General features: G+C 49.4%; 2 protein-coding genes across 6 annotated transcripts in view; both read left to right on the plus strand.

The window, feature by feature from the left end:
• On the plus strand, positions 1–16,499 carry TTC12 (tetratricopeptide repeat domain 12). Of its 3 annotated transcripts, none has more exons than XM_051812165.1 (22): positions 1–89; positions 812–1,541; positions 2,146–2,297; positions 2,836–2,860; positions 3,471–3,548; positions 3,863–3,984; positions 4,754–4,813; positions 5,458–5,529; positions 5,922–5,982; positions 6,234–6,422; positions 6,965–7,034; positions 7,856–7,944; positions 8,542–8,710; positions 9,435–9,527; positions 9,698–9,761; positions 10,683–10,817; positions 11,292–11,390; positions 11,821–11,889; positions 12,299–12,400; positions 12,872–12,971; positions 14,732–14,957; positions 15,769–16,499. In XM_051812165.1, the coding sequence occupies exons 2-22, from the start codon at positions 1,334–1,336 to the stop codon at positions 15,842–15,844; spliced, it is 2,259 nt and encodes a 752-aa protein (XP_051668125.1). In that variant the 5' UTR covers positions 1–89; positions 812–1,333; the 3' UTR covers positions 15,845–16,499. The 3 variants fall into 3 exon arrangements, with proteins under 3 accessions (XP_051668125.1, XP_051668124.1, XP_051668126.1); XM_051812164.1 differs by having other exon boundaries at positions 3–89; positions 11,289–11,390; XM_051812166.1 differs by lacking the exons at positions 1–89; positions 14,732–14,957 and having other exon boundaries at positions 1,136–1,541; positions 11,289–11,390; positions 15,769–16,498.
• The window catches only part of LOC127482128 (nascent polypeptide-associated complex subunit alpha, muscle-specific form-like), an 11,741-nt gene continuing 9,755 nt past the window's right edge, over positions 16,494–18,479 (plus strand). The window contains exons 1-2 of one of the 3 annotated variants that reach the window (XM_051812146.1): positions 16,494–17,043; positions 17,758–17,920. In XM_051812146.1, coding sequence (XP_051668106.1) covers positions 17,824–17,920 — 97 coding nt within the window. In that variant the 5' untranslated portion in view covers positions 16,494–17,043; positions 17,758–17,823. Of the gene's footprint in view, positions 17,921–18,479 lie in introns of all 3 variants that reach the window. The other 2 variants (XM_051812147.1, XM_051812148.1) reach the window with 2 other exon arrangements.

The following is an 18,479-nucleotide window of genomic DNA, read 5'->3' on the forward strand; positions in this document are numbered from 1 at the left end:
CTCCCTCTGTTAAGGCCGTGGCACCCAACTGGCAAAGTCACCCTGGCTGAGTGTGGCAACTTTAACCCCCAGTCTGGCCTGAATTTAGGGTAAGTAATTAGTAATTTGGGGTAATAAGAGCAGGGCTGGGGGGGTTTAGGGGCGTGGATGGAGATGTTTGTGGTACAAACACCTTCTTTCTCTTGTTCTTTCCAGACATTATAATTAGTTGGTTTGTAATCAAATTGTGAATCTCGTGCATGTGCTTCAGGGCATCATTTTAAGTGCTTTTGTATGGAAATGGAGACCTGGACACCTTTCAGTAAAGGTGTGTCTCACCTGTGCACATCTGCTGCACCAGCACAGCGTGGTTTTGTTCCCCAGAGTTTCTGGGGTAACCAATAAAAAAACCCAGCTTTCTGAGCATCCCAGTGCCAGAGCCATCACCTCGGGGGGGGGGGGTTTAATTGGACCCCACGGACACGGGGCTGGAAACAGCTTCATTAGAGGGATAAAACCCCACCTTTGGGATGGTGAATGACGTGGGCAGAGCTGGTTGCAGCGGGAGAAGGGAGATGTTTGGGTTTGGTGCGTGAGGGAGGGGGAAAGGGGTTTAAGGGATATTCTGCCTCCAAAGGGGGTGGATGGAGCAGGGGATGTGCTGCCTGCGGAGTGAGGGAGCTCAGCATCTTGCTGGCACCCGGGATTCCTCCTCCCGGGAGCCGTGGAAGCAGAGGCAGGCGAATGGAGCTGCGGGGTGGAAATTTATAGTGAGAATTTCTAATTTCACACCCATCAGACCCCACAGTGACCCGTCCTTGGGCGCTGCCAGGTCACCTGGCTGTGCCTGTGCCGTTCTCTCCCAGGCGGGCGGGTGAGGATGTGCCTGGAATGGGAACATCCCGGCGCTGCAGCAGGAGCTGGGCGATGCTCTGGCTCCCTTTGGTGGCCGACAGCTCCTATAACTACCACCCCCAGCGCCCTGGCTTTGGAAACGCGGCCCTGCAGCGTCTCCCGACGAGGTGATTATTAACAATAATAAAGAATTCCTTCACGGAAAGAGGGTGGTCACGGGAGGGGGCTGCGCGGGGAGGTTTGGAGTCCCCATCCCTGGAGGAGTCCAAGGAACGAGTGGACGCGGCGCTGGATGACAAGGTGGGGATGGGTCACAGGTTGGACAGGGCGGGATGGGAGGGCTTTTCCAACCGAAACGATCCCGAAATTCCGTGATCCCATCATTCCGTCATCCCACCGTTCCGTCATCCCGGGGCGGGCCCGCGCGATAGCAAGCGCTCATTTGCATGGCACCGCCCCGTCGTTTGCATAGCCCCGCCCACTCGCGCCCCTCCCGCGGATGCGGCGTCACCGGGCGCGTCTCCCCGGCAACGGCGCCGCGGGTTCGAGTCCCGGCCCCGCCGGGCCCTTCGTGTGTCCCCCGTGTCCCCTCGCTGTCCCCTCCCCTGTCCCCCTGTCTGTCCCGCTGTCTGTCCCCCCGGCCATGCTCCGCGACGAGGACACCGAGGCGGATTTCCAGCGCTTCCTGCGCCGCGTGGACGATGTCAGTGAGTGCCCAGCGGGGGCCGCGCGTCCCCGGCCCCTCCGGGTGGGGAAGGGAACAACAGCGGGGAGGGGTCTGGGGGGAAAGGGAGGCGGAAAAGGAGTGGAAAAGGGGGGAATTGCTGCTCCACTGCCCCGCTTGGGGTTATCCGCGGTCTCCCTGTGGGCTCGGGTGTGTCCCCACGGGCCCAGGTGCGGTGATGATGCTTTGGGGATGCTGAGAGCTGCTTTCTTTTGTGTATATATACACATATGTATTTATTTATAAATAAATGTATCTCTTGGGTTGTTTTTCTGACGCGGACACTCCGGGGGGCTCCGGAAAGTGACGGGAAATTGAGTTTGTGGATGTTTGTGTTTATAAACTGGCCCGGGCCAGGCTGGACGGGCTGGGAGCAGCCCTGCTCCATGGGGGGAGTCCCTGCCCGGGGCAGGGGTGGAATTAAATGAGCTCTGGGGTCCTTTCCAACCCAAACCACTCTGTAATTCTATAATAAAGGCCGTGCTGGTCACTTCAGAGGCAGGTGCCAGCTGAGCTCGTGGTCCCTCCAGGATCACTTGGATATCCTGTGTGTATATAAATCCCTTATTTTCCCATCTTCTTTTCAGGCAATTTGCTGCAAGGCCTGAAGTCCACGGACTCGGCTGTCAAGGAGAAGGCCCTTGCTGAGGCAGAGAGAAGGCTCCAGGAGGAAGGAGCCAGCAAAGAGGAGGAAACCAAGACCACAGTGAACAGGACAGTCATCAACACCCGAGCCTCTGTGAGGGCTTTGCCTCTGAGATCAAAGCTGGGTTAACTCTTTTAAATAATTCACAGCCCTGGCTCAGGGGAAAGAATTTTAAACAGTATTTACAACCATGGGCTGAACGTGGCTTTATTTTTTCCAGTAGTTATTTTATTGGGAGGTGCTTGATGTGATGGTTTCTGTGCCTTGGGGCTGCTGAGAACACAGAGGGTTTCTCTTGGATTTATCCAAGTTGGATGCAGGCACTGAGGTGCCAAAATGTATAGCTTTTACCTGCACTGAGGTGCCAAAATGTATAGCTTTTACCTGCACTGAGGTGTCACAATTTACAGCTTTTACCTGCACTGAGGTGCCACAATTTACACCTTTTACCTGCACTTCAGGAACTTGAGCAAGACTAGTTGAGGACACACGAGTCCCTTGGTTAATTGGGTTTTGATTCCTGCAGTGGGGTTTGGATTTTGGTGACTTACCTCCTTAAAGACAAAAGTAGAAGCTTTCCAGTAATGTCAAAAATTGTTAAAAACCCTGTGCTGTCTTTCTCTTTTTTCAGGGCCCAGCAGAGGCAGCAAATGCAGGTAGGATTTTAGCAGAGCTGCTGTTAATACAAAACCTGATTCCTCTCCTGCCACAATCAAAGCTGGCTTCTTCAGTGAAAAATCAGAGCTTTTAAGTAAAAAAAGTTTAATTTTAATTTTAAAATTGTTAATAATAAAATTACCAAAATACATCGAATTTAATAAAATCAATAGATAACGTTAATAAAATAAAATTTATAATAAAATTTTAATCAAGATCCAGTCAGATCTAGGAAGGCACTCAAGGGTTTTAGCAGCATGGCTGTGTTTTCCAGCCTTGCTGGTGGAGTTACTGTGTTCTGGCCTCTCATCTACAAACTTTGCATTCTGAATTTAAAAGCAAACATGTTTATCTCCAGAGATGAGCTGCAGCAAGGCAGGTGTGCCAGTCCTGGCAGTGGTGGCATCATCATTATCTCTGATAGCTTGTCATTCACATTCCACTTTAACTGTTGAAATGTCCCCACAGCATCTTTTTTATTAAGAAATGACTCAGAAATACCCCAGAAATTATATTTTTTTCCTCATCTGTAGATTGATTTTAATGAGTTTTCTCTTTTTATTTTGTTTTTCCCTTGACTGAAATGCCACCAACTCCCCTGGCTCCAAGATGCTTTCCTGGCAATGCTGGAGAAGGATGCAAAGGAACGGGCTAAACAGAGGAAGAGAAAGGAGCAGCTGGCAAATGGTAATTGCTTAGAGGGTTTTTGGGTAATGGTAATTGCTCAGAGGGTTTTTGGGTAATGGTAATTGCTCAGAGGGTTTTTGGGTAATGACCTGGCAGGAGCTGGGGGAGTTGTTGCTCTGTCTGAGCCCCAAAATCCTGTGCCCAGCACAATGAGCTGTTTGTAGCAGGGCTGGGGGCTCACAGAGCTGTTCCTCTCCACGTTATCCCCTTTACTGGAGGGGTTTGGGATGGAGGGAGCGAGTCTGGGTGTCCCTGTGTCCTCAGCCAGCCCTGGGCAGCTCCCAGCTGGGTCCTGAGGGTGTGTCCGTGTGCAGCTCTGAAGGAGAAGGGCAATGAGCACTTCAGGAGAGGAGACTTTGCTGGGGCCATCCAGAGCTACTCGGAGGGGCTGCAGAAGCTCCGGGACAAGCAGGAGCTGTACACCAACAGGGCACAGGTCAGTGGGCACAGCTGTACACCAACAGGGCACAGGTCAGTGGGCACAGCTGTACACCAACAGGGCACAGGTCAGTGGGCACAGCTGTACACCAACAGGGCACAGGTCAGGGGGCACAGCTGTACACCAACAGGGCACAGGTCAGTGGGCACAGGTCAGTGGGCACAGGTCAGTGGGCACAGCTGTTCACAAACAGGGCACAGGTCAGGGGGCACAGCTGTACACCAACAGGGCACAGGTCAGTGGGCACAGCTGGAACAGGGCACAGGTCAGTGGGCAGAGCTGCTCTGCCTGGTTTGGGTGTTGCTGTGCCAGGGCAGAGCCCAGGAAGATCCTTCTGCAACCCAAATGTGTTTGTTCCTTCCTTGGGGTCTTCCTCAGGTCTCCTCACCCTTGGATGTGGCTCCTCCAGAATAAGTGGGGGAAAAAACCCATTCTAATTCATAGTTTTATTTAAAATACACTGATTTCTTTCGTTAATCACTTATGTGGCTGTAGAATGTAACATTTGCTTTGCATTCTCTGTTTCCCTTTTAAAATCCATATGTGTGTGTGTTGAATTTTATTAAGTTTGTTCTAAATTACAAACCCCAAGGAGATGGAGGACAAGTTAAGAACCAGCTGGTAATTATCCTGCAAAATCAATGGCCAGGCAAATCAGCAGCCTGGTTTTATTCTTTTTAATTAGCTGGTGTTTGTACAACAGTCAGCAGAAGTTGTTTGAAGGACTCTAATTCTCCTGCCTGGACTTTTTTGGGGTTTATCTCAGGCCTACCTGAAGATCCAGGAGTATGAAAAAGCCATTGCTGACTGTGAATGGGCATTAAAGGTAATTTTGGGATTGGGTTTGTGTGGAACTGAGGGCATAGAGACAACTGGCTGATGGAAATGAGGGAATGTGCCCAGATTGCTGCATTCTGAGTTAATCTAAACAGCATAAAACAGTTAATATTTCAGTGCTCCCTGTGTGCAGAAGCTTTTCTGGCTCTTAAGAGCATTTAATTAAAAAGTTTGGGGTGATAAATGAGCTCTTAACTGCACATATTGGCACAGAATATTCTGCCCAGCCTTTTAAAAATGGACTCTTGAAGCTCCCAAGAGGAAAAGGTGAAGATATAAAGCTGGATCCAAATTCAGTTGTGTTCCATCAGTGATGCCCATGACTAGAACACAATTAGCAGGTTATTAATCATTTAAATAAATCCATATTTTTGACACACAACTGAACTGGAAAAGGTCCTGCTTTCCACCTTAAACCAAAGCCTGTGCTCCTTGCACAGGGAAGGGAAGTTGGTCCCTGGAGGTGATAATTCAGCACAGAAACTTTTAACAACTGTAGTAGGTGATGTGAATTCCCTCCTCTTTGTCCACAGTTCTTTTGGGCAGATAAAACTATTAATCAGAAGGCTGGAAAAAATATGAGAAGGCTAAAATTTTCTAAACACATAATTAATAGTTTCTTTTTTAACACAGTGCAATGAGAAATGTATTAAAGCCTATTTTCTGATGGGGAAGGCTCACCTGGCACTGAAACACTACCCTGAGGTAAATGGACTGAGTCCTGTGGCCGTGGGACCGTGTTTGTTCTGGCTTTGGTGGGATGTTGTGGGTGAGAGGGAGAAGGTTTAATGCTGTGCCTCCTTTTGTGTTTTCTCACTGCAGTGCTGGTTTTCTGTTCCCACTTGCAGCTTCCTGGGTTTTACTGGAAACCCTTTTAATTTGAAAGAGCTGCTGGCTGTAGGGACTGGGAATAACAGACAACTTTGGGTTAGGAAAGTTTTTACTGGTGTGTCTTCATTAATTTTATTTTTCACACTTATTAAGTACTGTGGCCCAAAAACTTTTGAGCTTAAGCAAGAGGACTCTGACTAAGTTGTCATTTTACCATCTTCCTGTTTTTATCTTAAATTGAGGGCCTATTTCTCCTCTCTGTTAAGTCCAGGCAGTGTTATGAGAAGATGCTGCAGGTTGATCCCCAGAAGGAAAGCCTGTTCAAAGGTGAGAGACACTTTTACACTGTCCCCCCTGGGTTCTGATGAACTGCTCTGCCTTTCAGCCCTGTGCTGGCTCTGGGCAGGCAGCTCTGGCTCTGGTTGTGTCTCTGAGCTGTGGGTCACTCCCCAGAGTTCAGGGTCACCTGTGCAGGTGTGAGCAGGAGGCAGAGCCAGGGGCTGAACTTCATTTTCACCTGGGACTTCACCAGAACAAACCATCACCTGCCATGCTTTGGTTCCTTTTGACCTCCCCAGCTTGTGTGGCCGAGGTGGACTCGGAGGAGAAGAGGGTGAAGGATGAAGAGAGAGCCAAGAAGGAGGTTCAGGCTGGAAATGTTGCTGCCCTGTCCATAAAAGAGCTGCTGCAGAGACTCAGCACCCCTGGCCAGGATATCCTGTTCTACACAGGAGGGATCAGGCTTTTGGCAGCAGTTGTGAAGGACTGTAAGTGTTTGGTGCAAAGGTTGTTGCTCCTGGGAGTTGTGATCCAGGCAGACGAGTACAGGGGAGCAGTTTTTACAGGAACAGGGCAACTATTCCTATATTTAAAACATAAAATTGACCACATTTGGTATTCCAGGATGGCCAGTAGGTATTTACATCATTTTTTTTAGAACTAGGTGTTGTAGCTGAGCTGTTTAGACTTGTGAGGTATTTGGGTCCCTGAAGAGCCGTTTCACTTGTTTAGAAACATTTGCAATTCCCTGTTAACACAAATTGATTTGCAAGGCCAGTTTCGTGTTCCAGCCTTCCTGAAGAGTCTTTAGCCTGAAGTCAGTTGTTCTCCACAGCTCCAGGCATGAATTAAGAGTGGTCTTTACCTTCGAAGCTGCTCCTGATTCATTCCCTCTGTTTCCATGATGTTCTTCCCCCAGAGCTGTCGATGCAGTGACCTTTTCTTTTAGCACTGTGTCACAGGAGAGCAGGAGTCTCCACCAGGCAGGTGGGGCACAGAGCTGATCTGTTTATCTCTGCATTTTTTTCAGGCACTGAGCAAACGTTGTTTAGAACAAACAATGGCTTCAGTATCCTCGGAGACAACGGGGCTGTTGGAGGGTGAGAGCTCTGCAGAGGGGAGCAGAGGGGGGTTCCAGCAGGAGGAAATGAAAATACTGCTCTCGAGAAACACAATCACCTCCTGAAATGCAGATGAAATGGTCAAAAGAGAATGTAATAACAGATTGTAACGTCTGAAAGGGGTGACTTGTGTCTGAGTCCCACACAAACAGTGCTCTCTTGGATGCAGTGGGCAGAAATAATTAATTTCTGCTTCTGTCTCCTCTTCCTGGGCAGTTATCCTATCTCTCATGGTGAGAGCAGGGTTGTAAAGAAGACTTAATATAAAAGGACATCTGAAAGCACTCAGTTACTTTAAATATCCCTGGCTGGACTCCCTGGTGCTGTGAATTTGCCATCAGTAAATATTTGGGCTTATGCAACCTGTGAAGGTCTCTGTGATCAAGAGGAGCATCTCTGGGGACCTGCAGCCTTCTTTGGGGTTCAGCAGTGTTTTGGGTGTTGGCTGTAAACAGCCCTGAAGCACTTCCAGATGTGCTCAGAGTTTTTATGCCCTGGATATTCACAGTTGTTCAGTGCAGAGCTGAATTTATCCCCCTCTCTGTGCTCTGTGCTGCTCAGGCTGTGCCCAGGGTAAGAGTTTGTACATCCTAAACCTGTTCCCAGGGAATGTCCTCTGCAAAACTCATCTGATAGTCCTAAAAGTGCTGAACCAGGGGTGGGCTTAGAGCTGGTGAGTTCAAGTGTTCCTGTGGCACATCCTCATCCCTGGGGGCTTTGCTGATTTGTTTTTTTCCCCCAAAGAACCAATGGCTTGGTCTGTCCTCTGCTCTTTTTCCAAGCTGACATTTCTCCTTTAGGTGCCTCTGTGCAGAGAGGAAAAGCCCAGCTGAAGTGGAGCTGTGTGTGTCCCTCCTGGTGCTGTGGCAGGCTGTGTGTGCTGGGAATGGTAAAGCCCTGGGATCCACGGGAATCACAGTCCACGTGCAGTTCATGTGGCATTGCTGGGGCTGGGGCTTGGCAGGGGCAGCATTTGGGACCAGATCTGATTTCAAGCCAGTTTTACAGGTCAGAGGCAGGAGCTGGATGTGCCCAGGCACAGCTGTGGCAGCCCCTGTGCATCCTGAGAGGAGATTTCCAGCCCGTTCCTTGGAGCATTTCACATCTGCCCGAGGGCTGGGAAGTGAATTCCCCCTGATTGTTGCTGCTCTTAAGATAATACCACTTTGTCATTTTTAAGCAGTTACACCTGCAAAAAGCAGAGTTTTCTGGAAGAGCCATTAGAGGAGAATTCCTTTAGCACTGACAGTGAGCAGTCCTGGGGCAGGTGGCCCTTGCTGTGTTTTTAGGGAGCACACACGTGGGTGAGAAATGGCCTGGGGTGGGTGGTGAATTGGTACAGAGTTCCACCAGGGGAAATACAGAATGCTTGCTATCTGTATTCACCTGATGCCAAATAAAATATTAATGCTGCAAAAAAACCCCAGAGCAATGAGGATGCCACTGTGGGACACTGTTCCCAGATATCCTCTTTTGTATTTTCCAGAAGAAAATCAGCGTCTCCTGCTGACTCAGCCTGCTGTGAGTGCCCAGCTGCCAGAGCTGCTTTCCTCTGGGATTCCAGAGATCCAAAGGGAGACACTGGCACTGATTTCTCTTTACTCAGAAAGTGAGAGAGGGAGGAAGCTGCTGGTCAGGCACCAGGACCTGAGCAGGTAACAAACACCAGAGTGGCTCAGGAGAGTGTCCTTAGTGCCTGGGTGACACTGTCACTGCCCCAGCACCCAGGGGAGAGGCTTTCTCAGAGGGCACACTGTAAAGGTAAAACTTTGGTAAATTTTGTGTCTAAAAATGTCTGTGGAAATAAGTGGGAAGGGCTCCTTCCTGAGGGTGTGGTTTGCAGGCACAGGTACCTTCTGCAAACAGGGCAGTGTTTGCCCAGAGCTCCCACTCTTGCCTCTGGTGGCTCCTGTTTCCAGCTGAGGGTCTCTCCTCGTTTAATAAGTGGTATTTGTGGTTATTTAATGCTGCCATGGCTCACAGAGTGCAGAAAGAACCACCATTCTGTTCCCTTTATCCTGTTATCCTGCTATTTCCTTCCAGAGTTAACCAGAGGAGGAATTTCAATTTACTGCTTTTGCACTGCATGGTTTGAAGTAATAATGGATGAACACAAAGGATTCTGTAACAATTGCACACACTCCACTGTGTTCTGTACAGCATTGATCCAGAGGCACTTTTCCTTGGGAGGAAAGGTTAAAGAAATGAGACACATCTGAGAGGATGCTTAAAAAAAGGCAGATATAACTGTGGCCTGAAATACCAGGAGCCTGAGAAAAGAGAATCTTGATCTTTAGTGATAAAATCTTTAATAATTAAACCAAAGCTGACACCAATTTTTTATGGGATTTTCTTTTTGGTTTTTTTGTTTAATAACAGATGGCTGCAGATTCTGCTGGCATTTGTCAAGAGCAGCGATGGCAGGGCTGGCAGGGCCATGGACATACTGACTGACTTAATTGCAGAGGAAAGGTAATTTAGATCTCTCCTTCTGTTTCGTGAAGTTGCACTTTATAAAGTGAAGCTGCCAGTGCCAGGGGCTGTGGGGTTCCACTGCTGGCTGATGTTTGTTGTCTTTATGTTGCTCTTGTGTTGCCTTTCTCTGTGATTTTTGTCTTTCAGTGTTTCTTTCTCCCCCCCAGGTTCAAAGCCCAGTGTCGGGCCCAGCTTTCCACGGGTGCTTTGCCTTTATTCACCCAGTTGCTGGTATGAAAGAGCTGTTTCTGTGTTTCTGGTTTACCTGTGTCTAACTAACATGTCTGTGTTGCTCCTGGGGTAGAACTGCAGCAGAGCCACAGGCCTGTGTCTCTGTAGGTGTAAAAAATGCAGGTTTGTTATACACTTTCCTCAGGAAAATGTTCTTATTCTCTAGTCCTTTGTCCTGCACATCCCTAGTTTAATATTCAGTAAAAAGTCTGGACTTGGTTGCACATTCCCACTGGGAATCTGTCAAGCCAGGATTCCACCTTCAGCTTTGTGTTATGCTCTTCTTAATGTGACTTTAATCCACTGTCACCAACTGGGGATGTCTTGGATAGGGACTTTTTCTATGTCTTGGATAGTGATTTTTTTCTGTTTCCTTCTGAGAGATCAAGGTGAAGAGAGAGGACTTTAGGTCCCAAAGATGTTTGGTGGTTCAGATCCCTTTCCTGGGTATTGTTTATTTAAACAGCAAACTTAAAATATATTGGTACAGAAAGCTGTCCTCAGGAAGAGGGAAGGTGGGGGGGAAGGCTGGTTCTGTTGCAGAATGGCAGATACAGCTGGGAAGGAAAATATTTCCACTTCTCCAAATGAGCACCAAGACAATAATTACATGACTCTTCCATTGGCTGTTGCTCTTTCCTTTTGAACGTTCCTGGCTGGAATTGCAGCTGTTCTGTTCTGGGAAACGTTCTCAGGGTGAGGTTTGGGGACACACAATCCTGTCATCACTTTTTCCCCAGGACTCCTGAAGCATCAGCAGGGGATTGGCTGTGAGAACGAGGGGGATTTGGAACCTTGGGACCGCTGGGATTTGGGAGATCCTTTAGGAATGACATTTCCTGCTGCCAGAGGGACGGGAGCACAGATCTGCAGTTTGCTTGTGTTTGTGCTGAGTTGTCCCTCCCACCCTTGTGTTTGCAGGCCTGTGCCAGGGGGGTGGACCTGGCAGCCCTGTCCTGTGCCATCAGCATCATGGGCAGCCTGTGTGCAGAGCCAGGGATCCGCTCCTGCATGGCCCAGAGCAGGGAGTGCTGGCAGGGCTGCCTGCAGCTGCTGGTAAAGGGGCTGGGAGGGGCTTTGCAGCCCTGCCTGCTGGGGAAATGTCTGTTTGTTTGCCTCTCCCAAAGCTCTGAGCCCCTGGCTGAGATCCCCCAGGTCTGGGGGTCTCGGGGCACTCGTGGCTCGCAGGGGTTGGGGATGGGTGGGTGGGTGGAGGGGGGTGAGTGACCCCTTAAGAGCAGCCCCTTCCAGTATGAACTCAGCCCTCAGAAACTAAAGAGTGCAGAGGGTGGGAAAGGGTCTTGTTAAGTGCCCAACCATGGGAGGTTTGGGGTGTACAGCTCTAGGGTGAAACAACCCCCTGAACAAATCTGTGTCCAAAAGACATCACTGGCTCTGCTTCTCCCAGGGCTTTGTCTCCTCTCTGAGTTCTGGAGCATCAGGGGACACTGATGCTTCCCCAGCACACTGAGGAAGCACACTGTGAGTGTCTGACCTGACTGCTCTCCTCCTTCCCTTGGCACACAGGAGGAAAGCCCTGAGGGCAGCACACCCAGCTACCAGGAGTGTGTGTTTGCAGTGCTGGGCCTGATGATGAACTTGCTGCTTGAATCCAATGGGACCATCCAGGTATACAAGATCTGTGAATTTAAAAAAGAATTATGGTGTTTAAGGTTATTTTTAAGGGTTGTTGACAATTTAAGTAGGCTAAAAAGTGGAAAAAATTGACAACATTTTCTCCACCACCACTTTTTACATAAACACACAGTTAAGAGAAAAAAAAAACAGTGTAAAGCACACGTAGGATCTTCCCATAGAGGTATAAATGTTTTGTTTGGAGTCACTCTCCAGCTGTGTGATGCTCTGAGGCACTGGGCACATTCCAAAACCATTCAAAACTCGGGGTTCCACCAAGAAGGAAGAATTTCATACATTCAGTCACGTACTGAGGGGTGTTCCCTGATCTCCACTGGATCCTTTGTTGTGAGGAACTTTGTCTGTGACCCCATTTCTGCTCTAACCCTTTCCAACAAGTGAGTTTTCCCCCCTGTTGTTGCAGGACTTTGCTGTGGCCATCACTGGCAGGTGCCTGGCTCTGCTCAGCCACCAGGACGGGAGGATTGTCACAGTAAGTCAGCAGCAAAACGTGGTCTTGGCTGCCCTGACACATCAGAGCAAACTTCTACCCTGTACAGGTCTGTACACGAGGCTTTGAGGCCTAAAACATTCCTGATAATGGTGTTATTTAATGAATATACATGCAGGGAGTTGTACTGGGCTCAGTTTGGTCTCACCTCTCCCCTGCACTGAGTTTAGAAGCTCTGCTGTGTTCAGTTTTCACTAAACAATAAAAAAGCCTCATCCTCAAGAAGTTTCTCATTAGATTCTCCAAGTCTGTCATTCCCTGAATTTCTGCAAACTTCTCCTTTTAGTGCTTTGATTACTTTGGGTTTTTTTCCTGCCGAACAAAATAATTTGAAGTTTCCTGGGCAAACAAACATTTCCTTTTGCTCCCCTCTCCTTTTTCCCTGACTCAGAGAGCCATTGGGGTGCTGAGCCGTGTCCTGCCAGCGTCCTCCTCAGCGGTGGAGGAGGCAGTGAGAGCAGGAGTGGTGAAGAAAATGGTCAAATTCTTGAAAGTGAGTCAAACTCTATTTCTGCTCCTATTTTCCCTTCAGCAAACCACAGCTGCCCCTGGCTTTGGCCTCCTTTCCCTGGGAGAGGGAGGATGTGTCTGCCTCCGTGGTGTCCACTGGGACAGTCTGGGTTTAGTTTTAAGCCAGGGAGGCAGTCTGGGGGCTGCACAGTTTTCTCTGTGTCTGGCAGGATGTGTCTGAGGTGCATTTTGCCCACTTGCTGTGATGCAGACCAGGTTAGCCTAGAAGAAGACACTCAGCTTGGGTCTTGTCTCAGATCTGATGGTTTGAAAAGAATTGGCCTCCAGACATTCAGGGCATTTTGAAATAGTTGGGTTTTGTGTAATTCTCATCCTCTCTGAAGGTTTTGATTGGATATTTGGGCTTAGGAATAAGGAATACCTGAGTGTCTCCACTCTGTAACTCTGGGCAAGGAGGGTGTGCACTGGTTGTCAATGTGCTTTAATCCACCAGGCTGGAGGGCAGCTCACAGCCACTTATGGCATAAAGACCCTGTGCATCTGCACCAGGAGCAGCAGGCAGGCTCAGGAAGAGCTGGTGAAGGCAGATAAAAGTAAGTGCCAACTCCACTGATTGGAGACTGAGAGCAGAGCATCTCCCCCAGTTCCTGCCTTTCCCTCCACAGTGGAACTGAACTCTGGGTTTTACTCTGGCAAGACTTCAGCCAGTTCTCTGGCTGATGTGCTGTTTTCCCTCCTGAGGGGGTGTTTGATGGGCCTGGTTGTGTGTGTGGATTGAAATGGGCACAGCAGGTGATGGGCCTGAGTTAGGAAACTGCACCTTCCTCTGGTGAGATGGCTCAGCAGGCTTTGTCAGGGGATGTATTTTGGAAAAAGTGCTGGTAAACTGGAACTGAATTGGGGTGTATTTCATCAAGTTAGTGGCTAAAATAAGAAACTTGTGATTTCCAGAAGCTGAGGCTGTTTTATGGTGCCTTTCATGTGTTTATTTGGCCTGCTATTAAAACAAGATGGATACAGAGACAGTGATGATACCAGGCCAGGTGTCAGGGTATTTTGGAGTATATTTGCTCTAGTCTTGTGGTATAACACTGCTTAGATTGCTTTAAAATCCAGCTTCAATTAATGCTAATGTAACTACAACAGAGAATACTTAAATGTGCTCTAAATGGTTGAACCTGTCAAGAAACTGTCAGTGTGTGTAGTTCAACTTGAACCCCAAGGGTTTCCACTCATTAAAAGCCTCTCAGAGCATCATCTTCCCTTTGTGCAGCCCAGATGAGTTTCACTGTCATCTGCAGATGAAGCTTTCATTTCCTCAAATAGCACCAACACTTATTCTTCCCTCCAAAGCTCTGGGTATTAATCCTCTGAGAAGTCACTTATTTCTTATTTTTTTTTTGTCAGCTGTTTGCCAACCCAGACACTGGAATCGAGCTTTAGTCCCATGACATTGAATTGCATTTCTGGGCCACTTAATTGAGCCCCTGCCCCAGCCCCTGCTGCTGTGGGGAGCAGCACTGCCTTTGCAGGAGATATTATTGCAGCAGCAAGGGTAGAGTGTGAGCAGGAAGAGGGACCGTGGAGAAAAACAAACAAACAAACAAACCAAAGTTATGTAAATCCCCAAGGAAACTTCCTGGCTGTGTTTTATGTAGACAGTGGTCTCTCTAAACGTTTCCAGACTCTGTGGCCTGAGATGCTGCTGCTTGCAGAGGTCAGCAAGAGCTGCACATCTCTGCCAAGGGCACAGAAAATACTCTGCTGGTTACAGAGGTGGATGAGCTGAGCTGCCCTGGGGTGGTGAAGGATCTACAGGAAGCTTTTCATGGTCCTTTTCTCAGCTGCCCTTCCCACCACAGCATTTCTGCCTTCAGACAGTGGACTGGGCTCTCTGAGCCCTCTGTGCCTGCTCTGCCAGGGGGACAGGCCAGTGGGAGCTGCAGAGGTGGCACCTCCAGCTCCTCTCCTTAGTGAGGACACAGCTGGGCGGGTGAAGCTGGTCCCTCCTGGATCCTGAGCCCTGCCAGGGAATTCCCTTGCTGCCCCCGGGTTTCCCTGAAGGCTCAGCCCCCCGGGAGTTTAGGTGGAGGCAGGAGGGAAGGTCAGTGCCCCCGGGAGTTGAGGTGGAGGCAGGAGGGAAGGTCATTGCCCCTGGGAGTTTAGGTGGAGGCAGGAGGGAAGGTCAGTGCCCCTGGGAGTTGAGGTGGAGGCAGGAGGGAAGGTCAGTGCCCCCGGGAGTTCAGGTGGAGGCAGGAGGGAAGGTCAGTGCCCCCGGGAGTTGAGGTGGAGGCAGGAGGGAAGGTCGGTGCTCCCCAGCAGCTCTGAGTGAATTCTGTGCCTCCTCCCGCAGGGTTTGCGGTGCTGCTGCGGCTCCTGCGCTCACAGGAGGAGATGGTGGTGGGAAATGCTGCTTTCTGCCTCAGCCAGTGCCTGGGGGTGCCCGGGGCAGGCACAGCCCTGCTGGGCTCCGACGTGGTGCTGCTGCTGCTGAGCCTGGCCGGGGGTGATGGTGCCAGCCCCGCGGGGCGGGAGAACGCGGCCGTGGCCCTGGGGAAGCTCTGTGCTGCTGAGCCCAGGTACTGCCCCAGCACCCGGGGCTGCTCCAGCTGGGGCTTCTGTAGGTGATGACCCTTGGAAAACCGGCCAGAGTAAGGCAATTGTACCCACAGGGCAAGAGGGTACGGGGCAGGGGGTTATTTTATATAAATACCCTTCCTCCAACTGGAATTCCCGCTTGTCCTCTCCCCAAAATCCTGCTTTAGGGCTCCCGGGGGGTTGGTTCTCTGTCTTCACACGTTTCAAGGAGTTTGTTTGCCTGTGCTGGAAGAAGGGATGTTAGAAATCACTGTAGAGGTCAGAGCAATAATGAGAGCAGGATAAAAGTAGAAACGTCAGCAAGGAGTGTCTGCTGCTGCCTGCCAGGAGAGTGCCAGGCTGACAGCTGGGTCTTGGGCTGCATTCCATGCAGGGAAACCGAGTTTAACTTGCTCATGTGCATCCTGAACTACTGCAGAAAGCAAGGGATAATGCTTAGGTCCCAGAATTTACCTGCCTTGCTTCTGCTGGAGATGCCAAAGCAGCACTGAAGTATCTGCTGTGAGGTTTGTGTAACACACCAGAGATAGGAAAGGGAAACACCTTATTTTCTTAGTTTTGTTGATGTGAAATGCCATCTATTTTAGTATGATCAGGCGTTATTTATTTTCCTTTCTGAGAGGAACAGTAATCTAGGAACTCTGTTTCTTGTGCTGCTCTAAGAGGGATTTATTGAATATGGCATTAAACACCTTTGGAGCTTTGGGCAGGGGTATGGCAGGGCAGTGAAAGCTTCAAACTTTCATTGTAGTCACCACCCATTTCCAAGAAAGCTTCCTGTTGTCTTTCCAGGCACATTCCCCAGCTGAGGAAGCTCAATGGCCTGGCCATCCTGAACTCCTCCATGAAATACGTGCACAGCAGCTGAACCCTCCAGAGACCTTCCAAACATGTTCTTCATCCCACTTACTGTTGAGTATTCTTTTCTTTAATAAAACTAACTCAAAGCACATCAGCTTCTTAGTCCCTTTTTGAAGCATTTGTGGTCCCACAAGGAAGCCAGTAAAACAATATCAGGAGAAAGAAGTTAATTTATTATTTAGGCTACCACCTAAAATAACAGCTTGCATTAAGCTGTCTTTGCTTTAATAAATGACACAATAAATGGCCATTTTTTGGCCTTGTTTTTAAACACAGGAAACAAAAGAATATATTACACTTATATGAATAAGCACAGGCCAGTCATGTTTGACTTTAAAATGGCTCTTCAGCTTCCCTCCATGACACCTGTGGGTGTCTATTGTGGGGGTAATCTTGTCCCTCCAGAACAGTGGCTGACAAATTATATATCATCTCCTTTTCAAAATAGCAGCTGAATCATCTTCCCACTTGAGGAGAAGGAAATTCTCTTGCACCTGGTTTTTCTTCCCCTCTCAGTGAAAGGCACAGAATTGATAATCTCAATTTAATAATCTCTCTGGCTTTTTTAGGATCCTGCCGTTGAGCTGCACCCTGCCTAGACAAACATGGGACAGATGCTGTGTGTGGGTTCAGTGCAAACAGGCACAACCCCCAGGGTTTGTTCCCCAGAGGGGTCAGTGCCCCAGGCAGGGCACAGAGTGCTGGGGGCAGCTCTGGGGTGGAGGCACTGGCTGGAATCGGGGCTCTGTGTGTCAGGGGCTGTACAAATGCCAAAAGTTGGGGTGATTTTCTCTCCCAGACAACTCAGAGAGTGGGAAAAAGCCGAGGTGACCTGCCCTTGGTTCCCAGCTGGAGGTGAGTGGCAGGGCTGGGACTGTGCTGTCTGTCCTCCCCCAGGCTCCACTCGAGCAGCTTGCTGAGGGATGGATCAGGGTTTGTTGGTGCTCCCTGCCAGAGCCATCCCCTCATCCCCTGCCAGAGCCATCCCTCACCCCCAGTGTCCCTCACTGTGCTTTCCCAGCTGTCACTGTGCTGCTTATCTGACTCGTGCTCATGTTTTCTCTGCTCTCAGGGCAGCCAGGGCTGGGTGACTGTTCTCTCCTTCCCCTCAGCCCTTCTCCAGGAGTTTGGCTGGCTGTGTGTGTCTGTGCAGGTGCCTGGCACTGGGAGATACCTGCTGTGTGCTGCTCGTGTCTGCAGGGGAAGGTTTGCAAGGACTCTGAGGCTTTATGGCTAAAGGAAAAAAGGGTTGTGTGTGTGATCAGCCCAGGAAGCCTCTGGTCTCTTCTTTGGCTGTTAGGAAACTTTAAATTCTGTTATGAAAGTTTAAATCCTGTTATGAAAGTTTAAGTTCTTGTTCTTCCCCTGTGGGTCTCGTTCCTCCCTCACCCAAATGTCAGGTCAGGCTGCCCTGAGCCAGCTGGGGTTTGTTGCTGTGCTGTCACCTCCTCGACGTGTGGTGGCTTTTCTCTGTGGCTCCTGAGTGGAGAACACACTTTGCCAATGCTTGTAGGCCTGGGGAAGAAAGGATCCAGCAGCTGGATTCCTCCTCTGGAGCCTCACCCTGCCTGGAGGGTCACAGGGACACAGTGTCCATCTCCTGGGGTCACTGCAGGAGTGGATGGCTTTAGTGGAATGTCTCCATCTGGGATCCAGGCTGATCCCTGAGTGTGTTTGTATCAGCACAAACTGGCAAAACCTTCTGACCCTTATTGGGTAGAATTAGAATTGTAGAGCAGCCTCTCCCGTTTACAGCCACTTTTTCCATCTCTGGATGGCAAACACACACGAACACATTCTCTTCTCTTGTTAAAAACCAATTGATTCCAATTGGTGCAGGTTTTTTTTTTTCTGGAACAGGTTATTGGTTGCTGTCTGCCCTAAGCTCTTATAAAGTAACCCAATACTCTGCCCTTCCAGAGCAACCAGCAAATGCCCAGTTCTGGGAGGCAGCAGTGACTCCTCGGGGAGCTGCTTCCTGACAGGATGTATTTTCTTGGGATGACTCAGGAGCTGCTTCACGAGATGCAGGAAAAACTCCCCATCTTTGTCCTGATTGCAGCTGGACTGTTGGATTTGTCTGGTGAGTAATGTGTTTTGTTCTGATCTCTGCTGCTGCTTCTCTGCCTTGTTTCCTCCCTTATCAGCAAGCACAGAAAGGATGCTCAGTGTTGTGCCAGCAGCCTGAGACAACTCTGGGATGCAGGAGCAGCTTCCCTCTGCCTGTGCAGCTCAGGATTTGGGGGCTTTCAGCTGGGGGGTGTTTGTGGCCCCACTCAGGACATTCCTGTGCTGTTTACCTGAGCTTACAAAATAGGTATTTTCTCTTCAGGGTGGGGAAAGCAGAGCAAAAAGTCCCTTTTCCCAGAGTAGTTCCAGGCAGCACTGAGGATCAAACTGGTGAAACCTTGTTCAGAATCCCCTTTTCCAGGCACCACAGTTCATCATCTTAAGCCTGATAAGAATTCTCCACCTGATTAATGATTTTATTCTCTTTGTGGGTTTTGGTGTGTTTCTTTAAATTACCTTGTCCCCCTGCAGGGTGTGTTTGTGGCTGTTCTCACCACTTTAAGACCTCAGTTCAGTAAGTGCTTGTCTTTATAGACAGATCACTTGTGTTGGGGCTAAACCATGGGAGTGTC

Source organism: Manacus candei, unplaced genomic scaffold (assembly GCF_025592945.1).
Source record: "Manacus candei isolate 608988 ecotype Guabito, Panama unplaced genomic scaffold, ASM2559294v1 h1tg000086l, whole genome shotgun sequence".
In the NCBI taxonomy this organism is placed as follows: domain Eukaryota; kingdom Metazoa; phylum Chordata; class Aves; order Passeriformes; family Pipridae; genus Manacus; species Manacus candei.

Coding starts and splice junctions, on each gene's coding strand:
- TTC12 (XM_051812164.1), top strand. CDS start 1,334: ATGCGGCGTCACCGGGCGCGTCTCCCCGGCAACGGCGCCGCGGGTTCG. Junction 6,423..6,964: donor GGCAGCAGTTGTGAAGGACT/GTAAGTGTTTGG, acceptor CATTTTTTTCAG/GCACTGAGCAAACGTTGTTT. Junction 11,890..12,298: donor AGGACGGGAGGATTGTCACA/GTAAGTCAGCAG, acceptor TCCCTGACTCAG/AGAGCCATTGGGGTGCTGAG.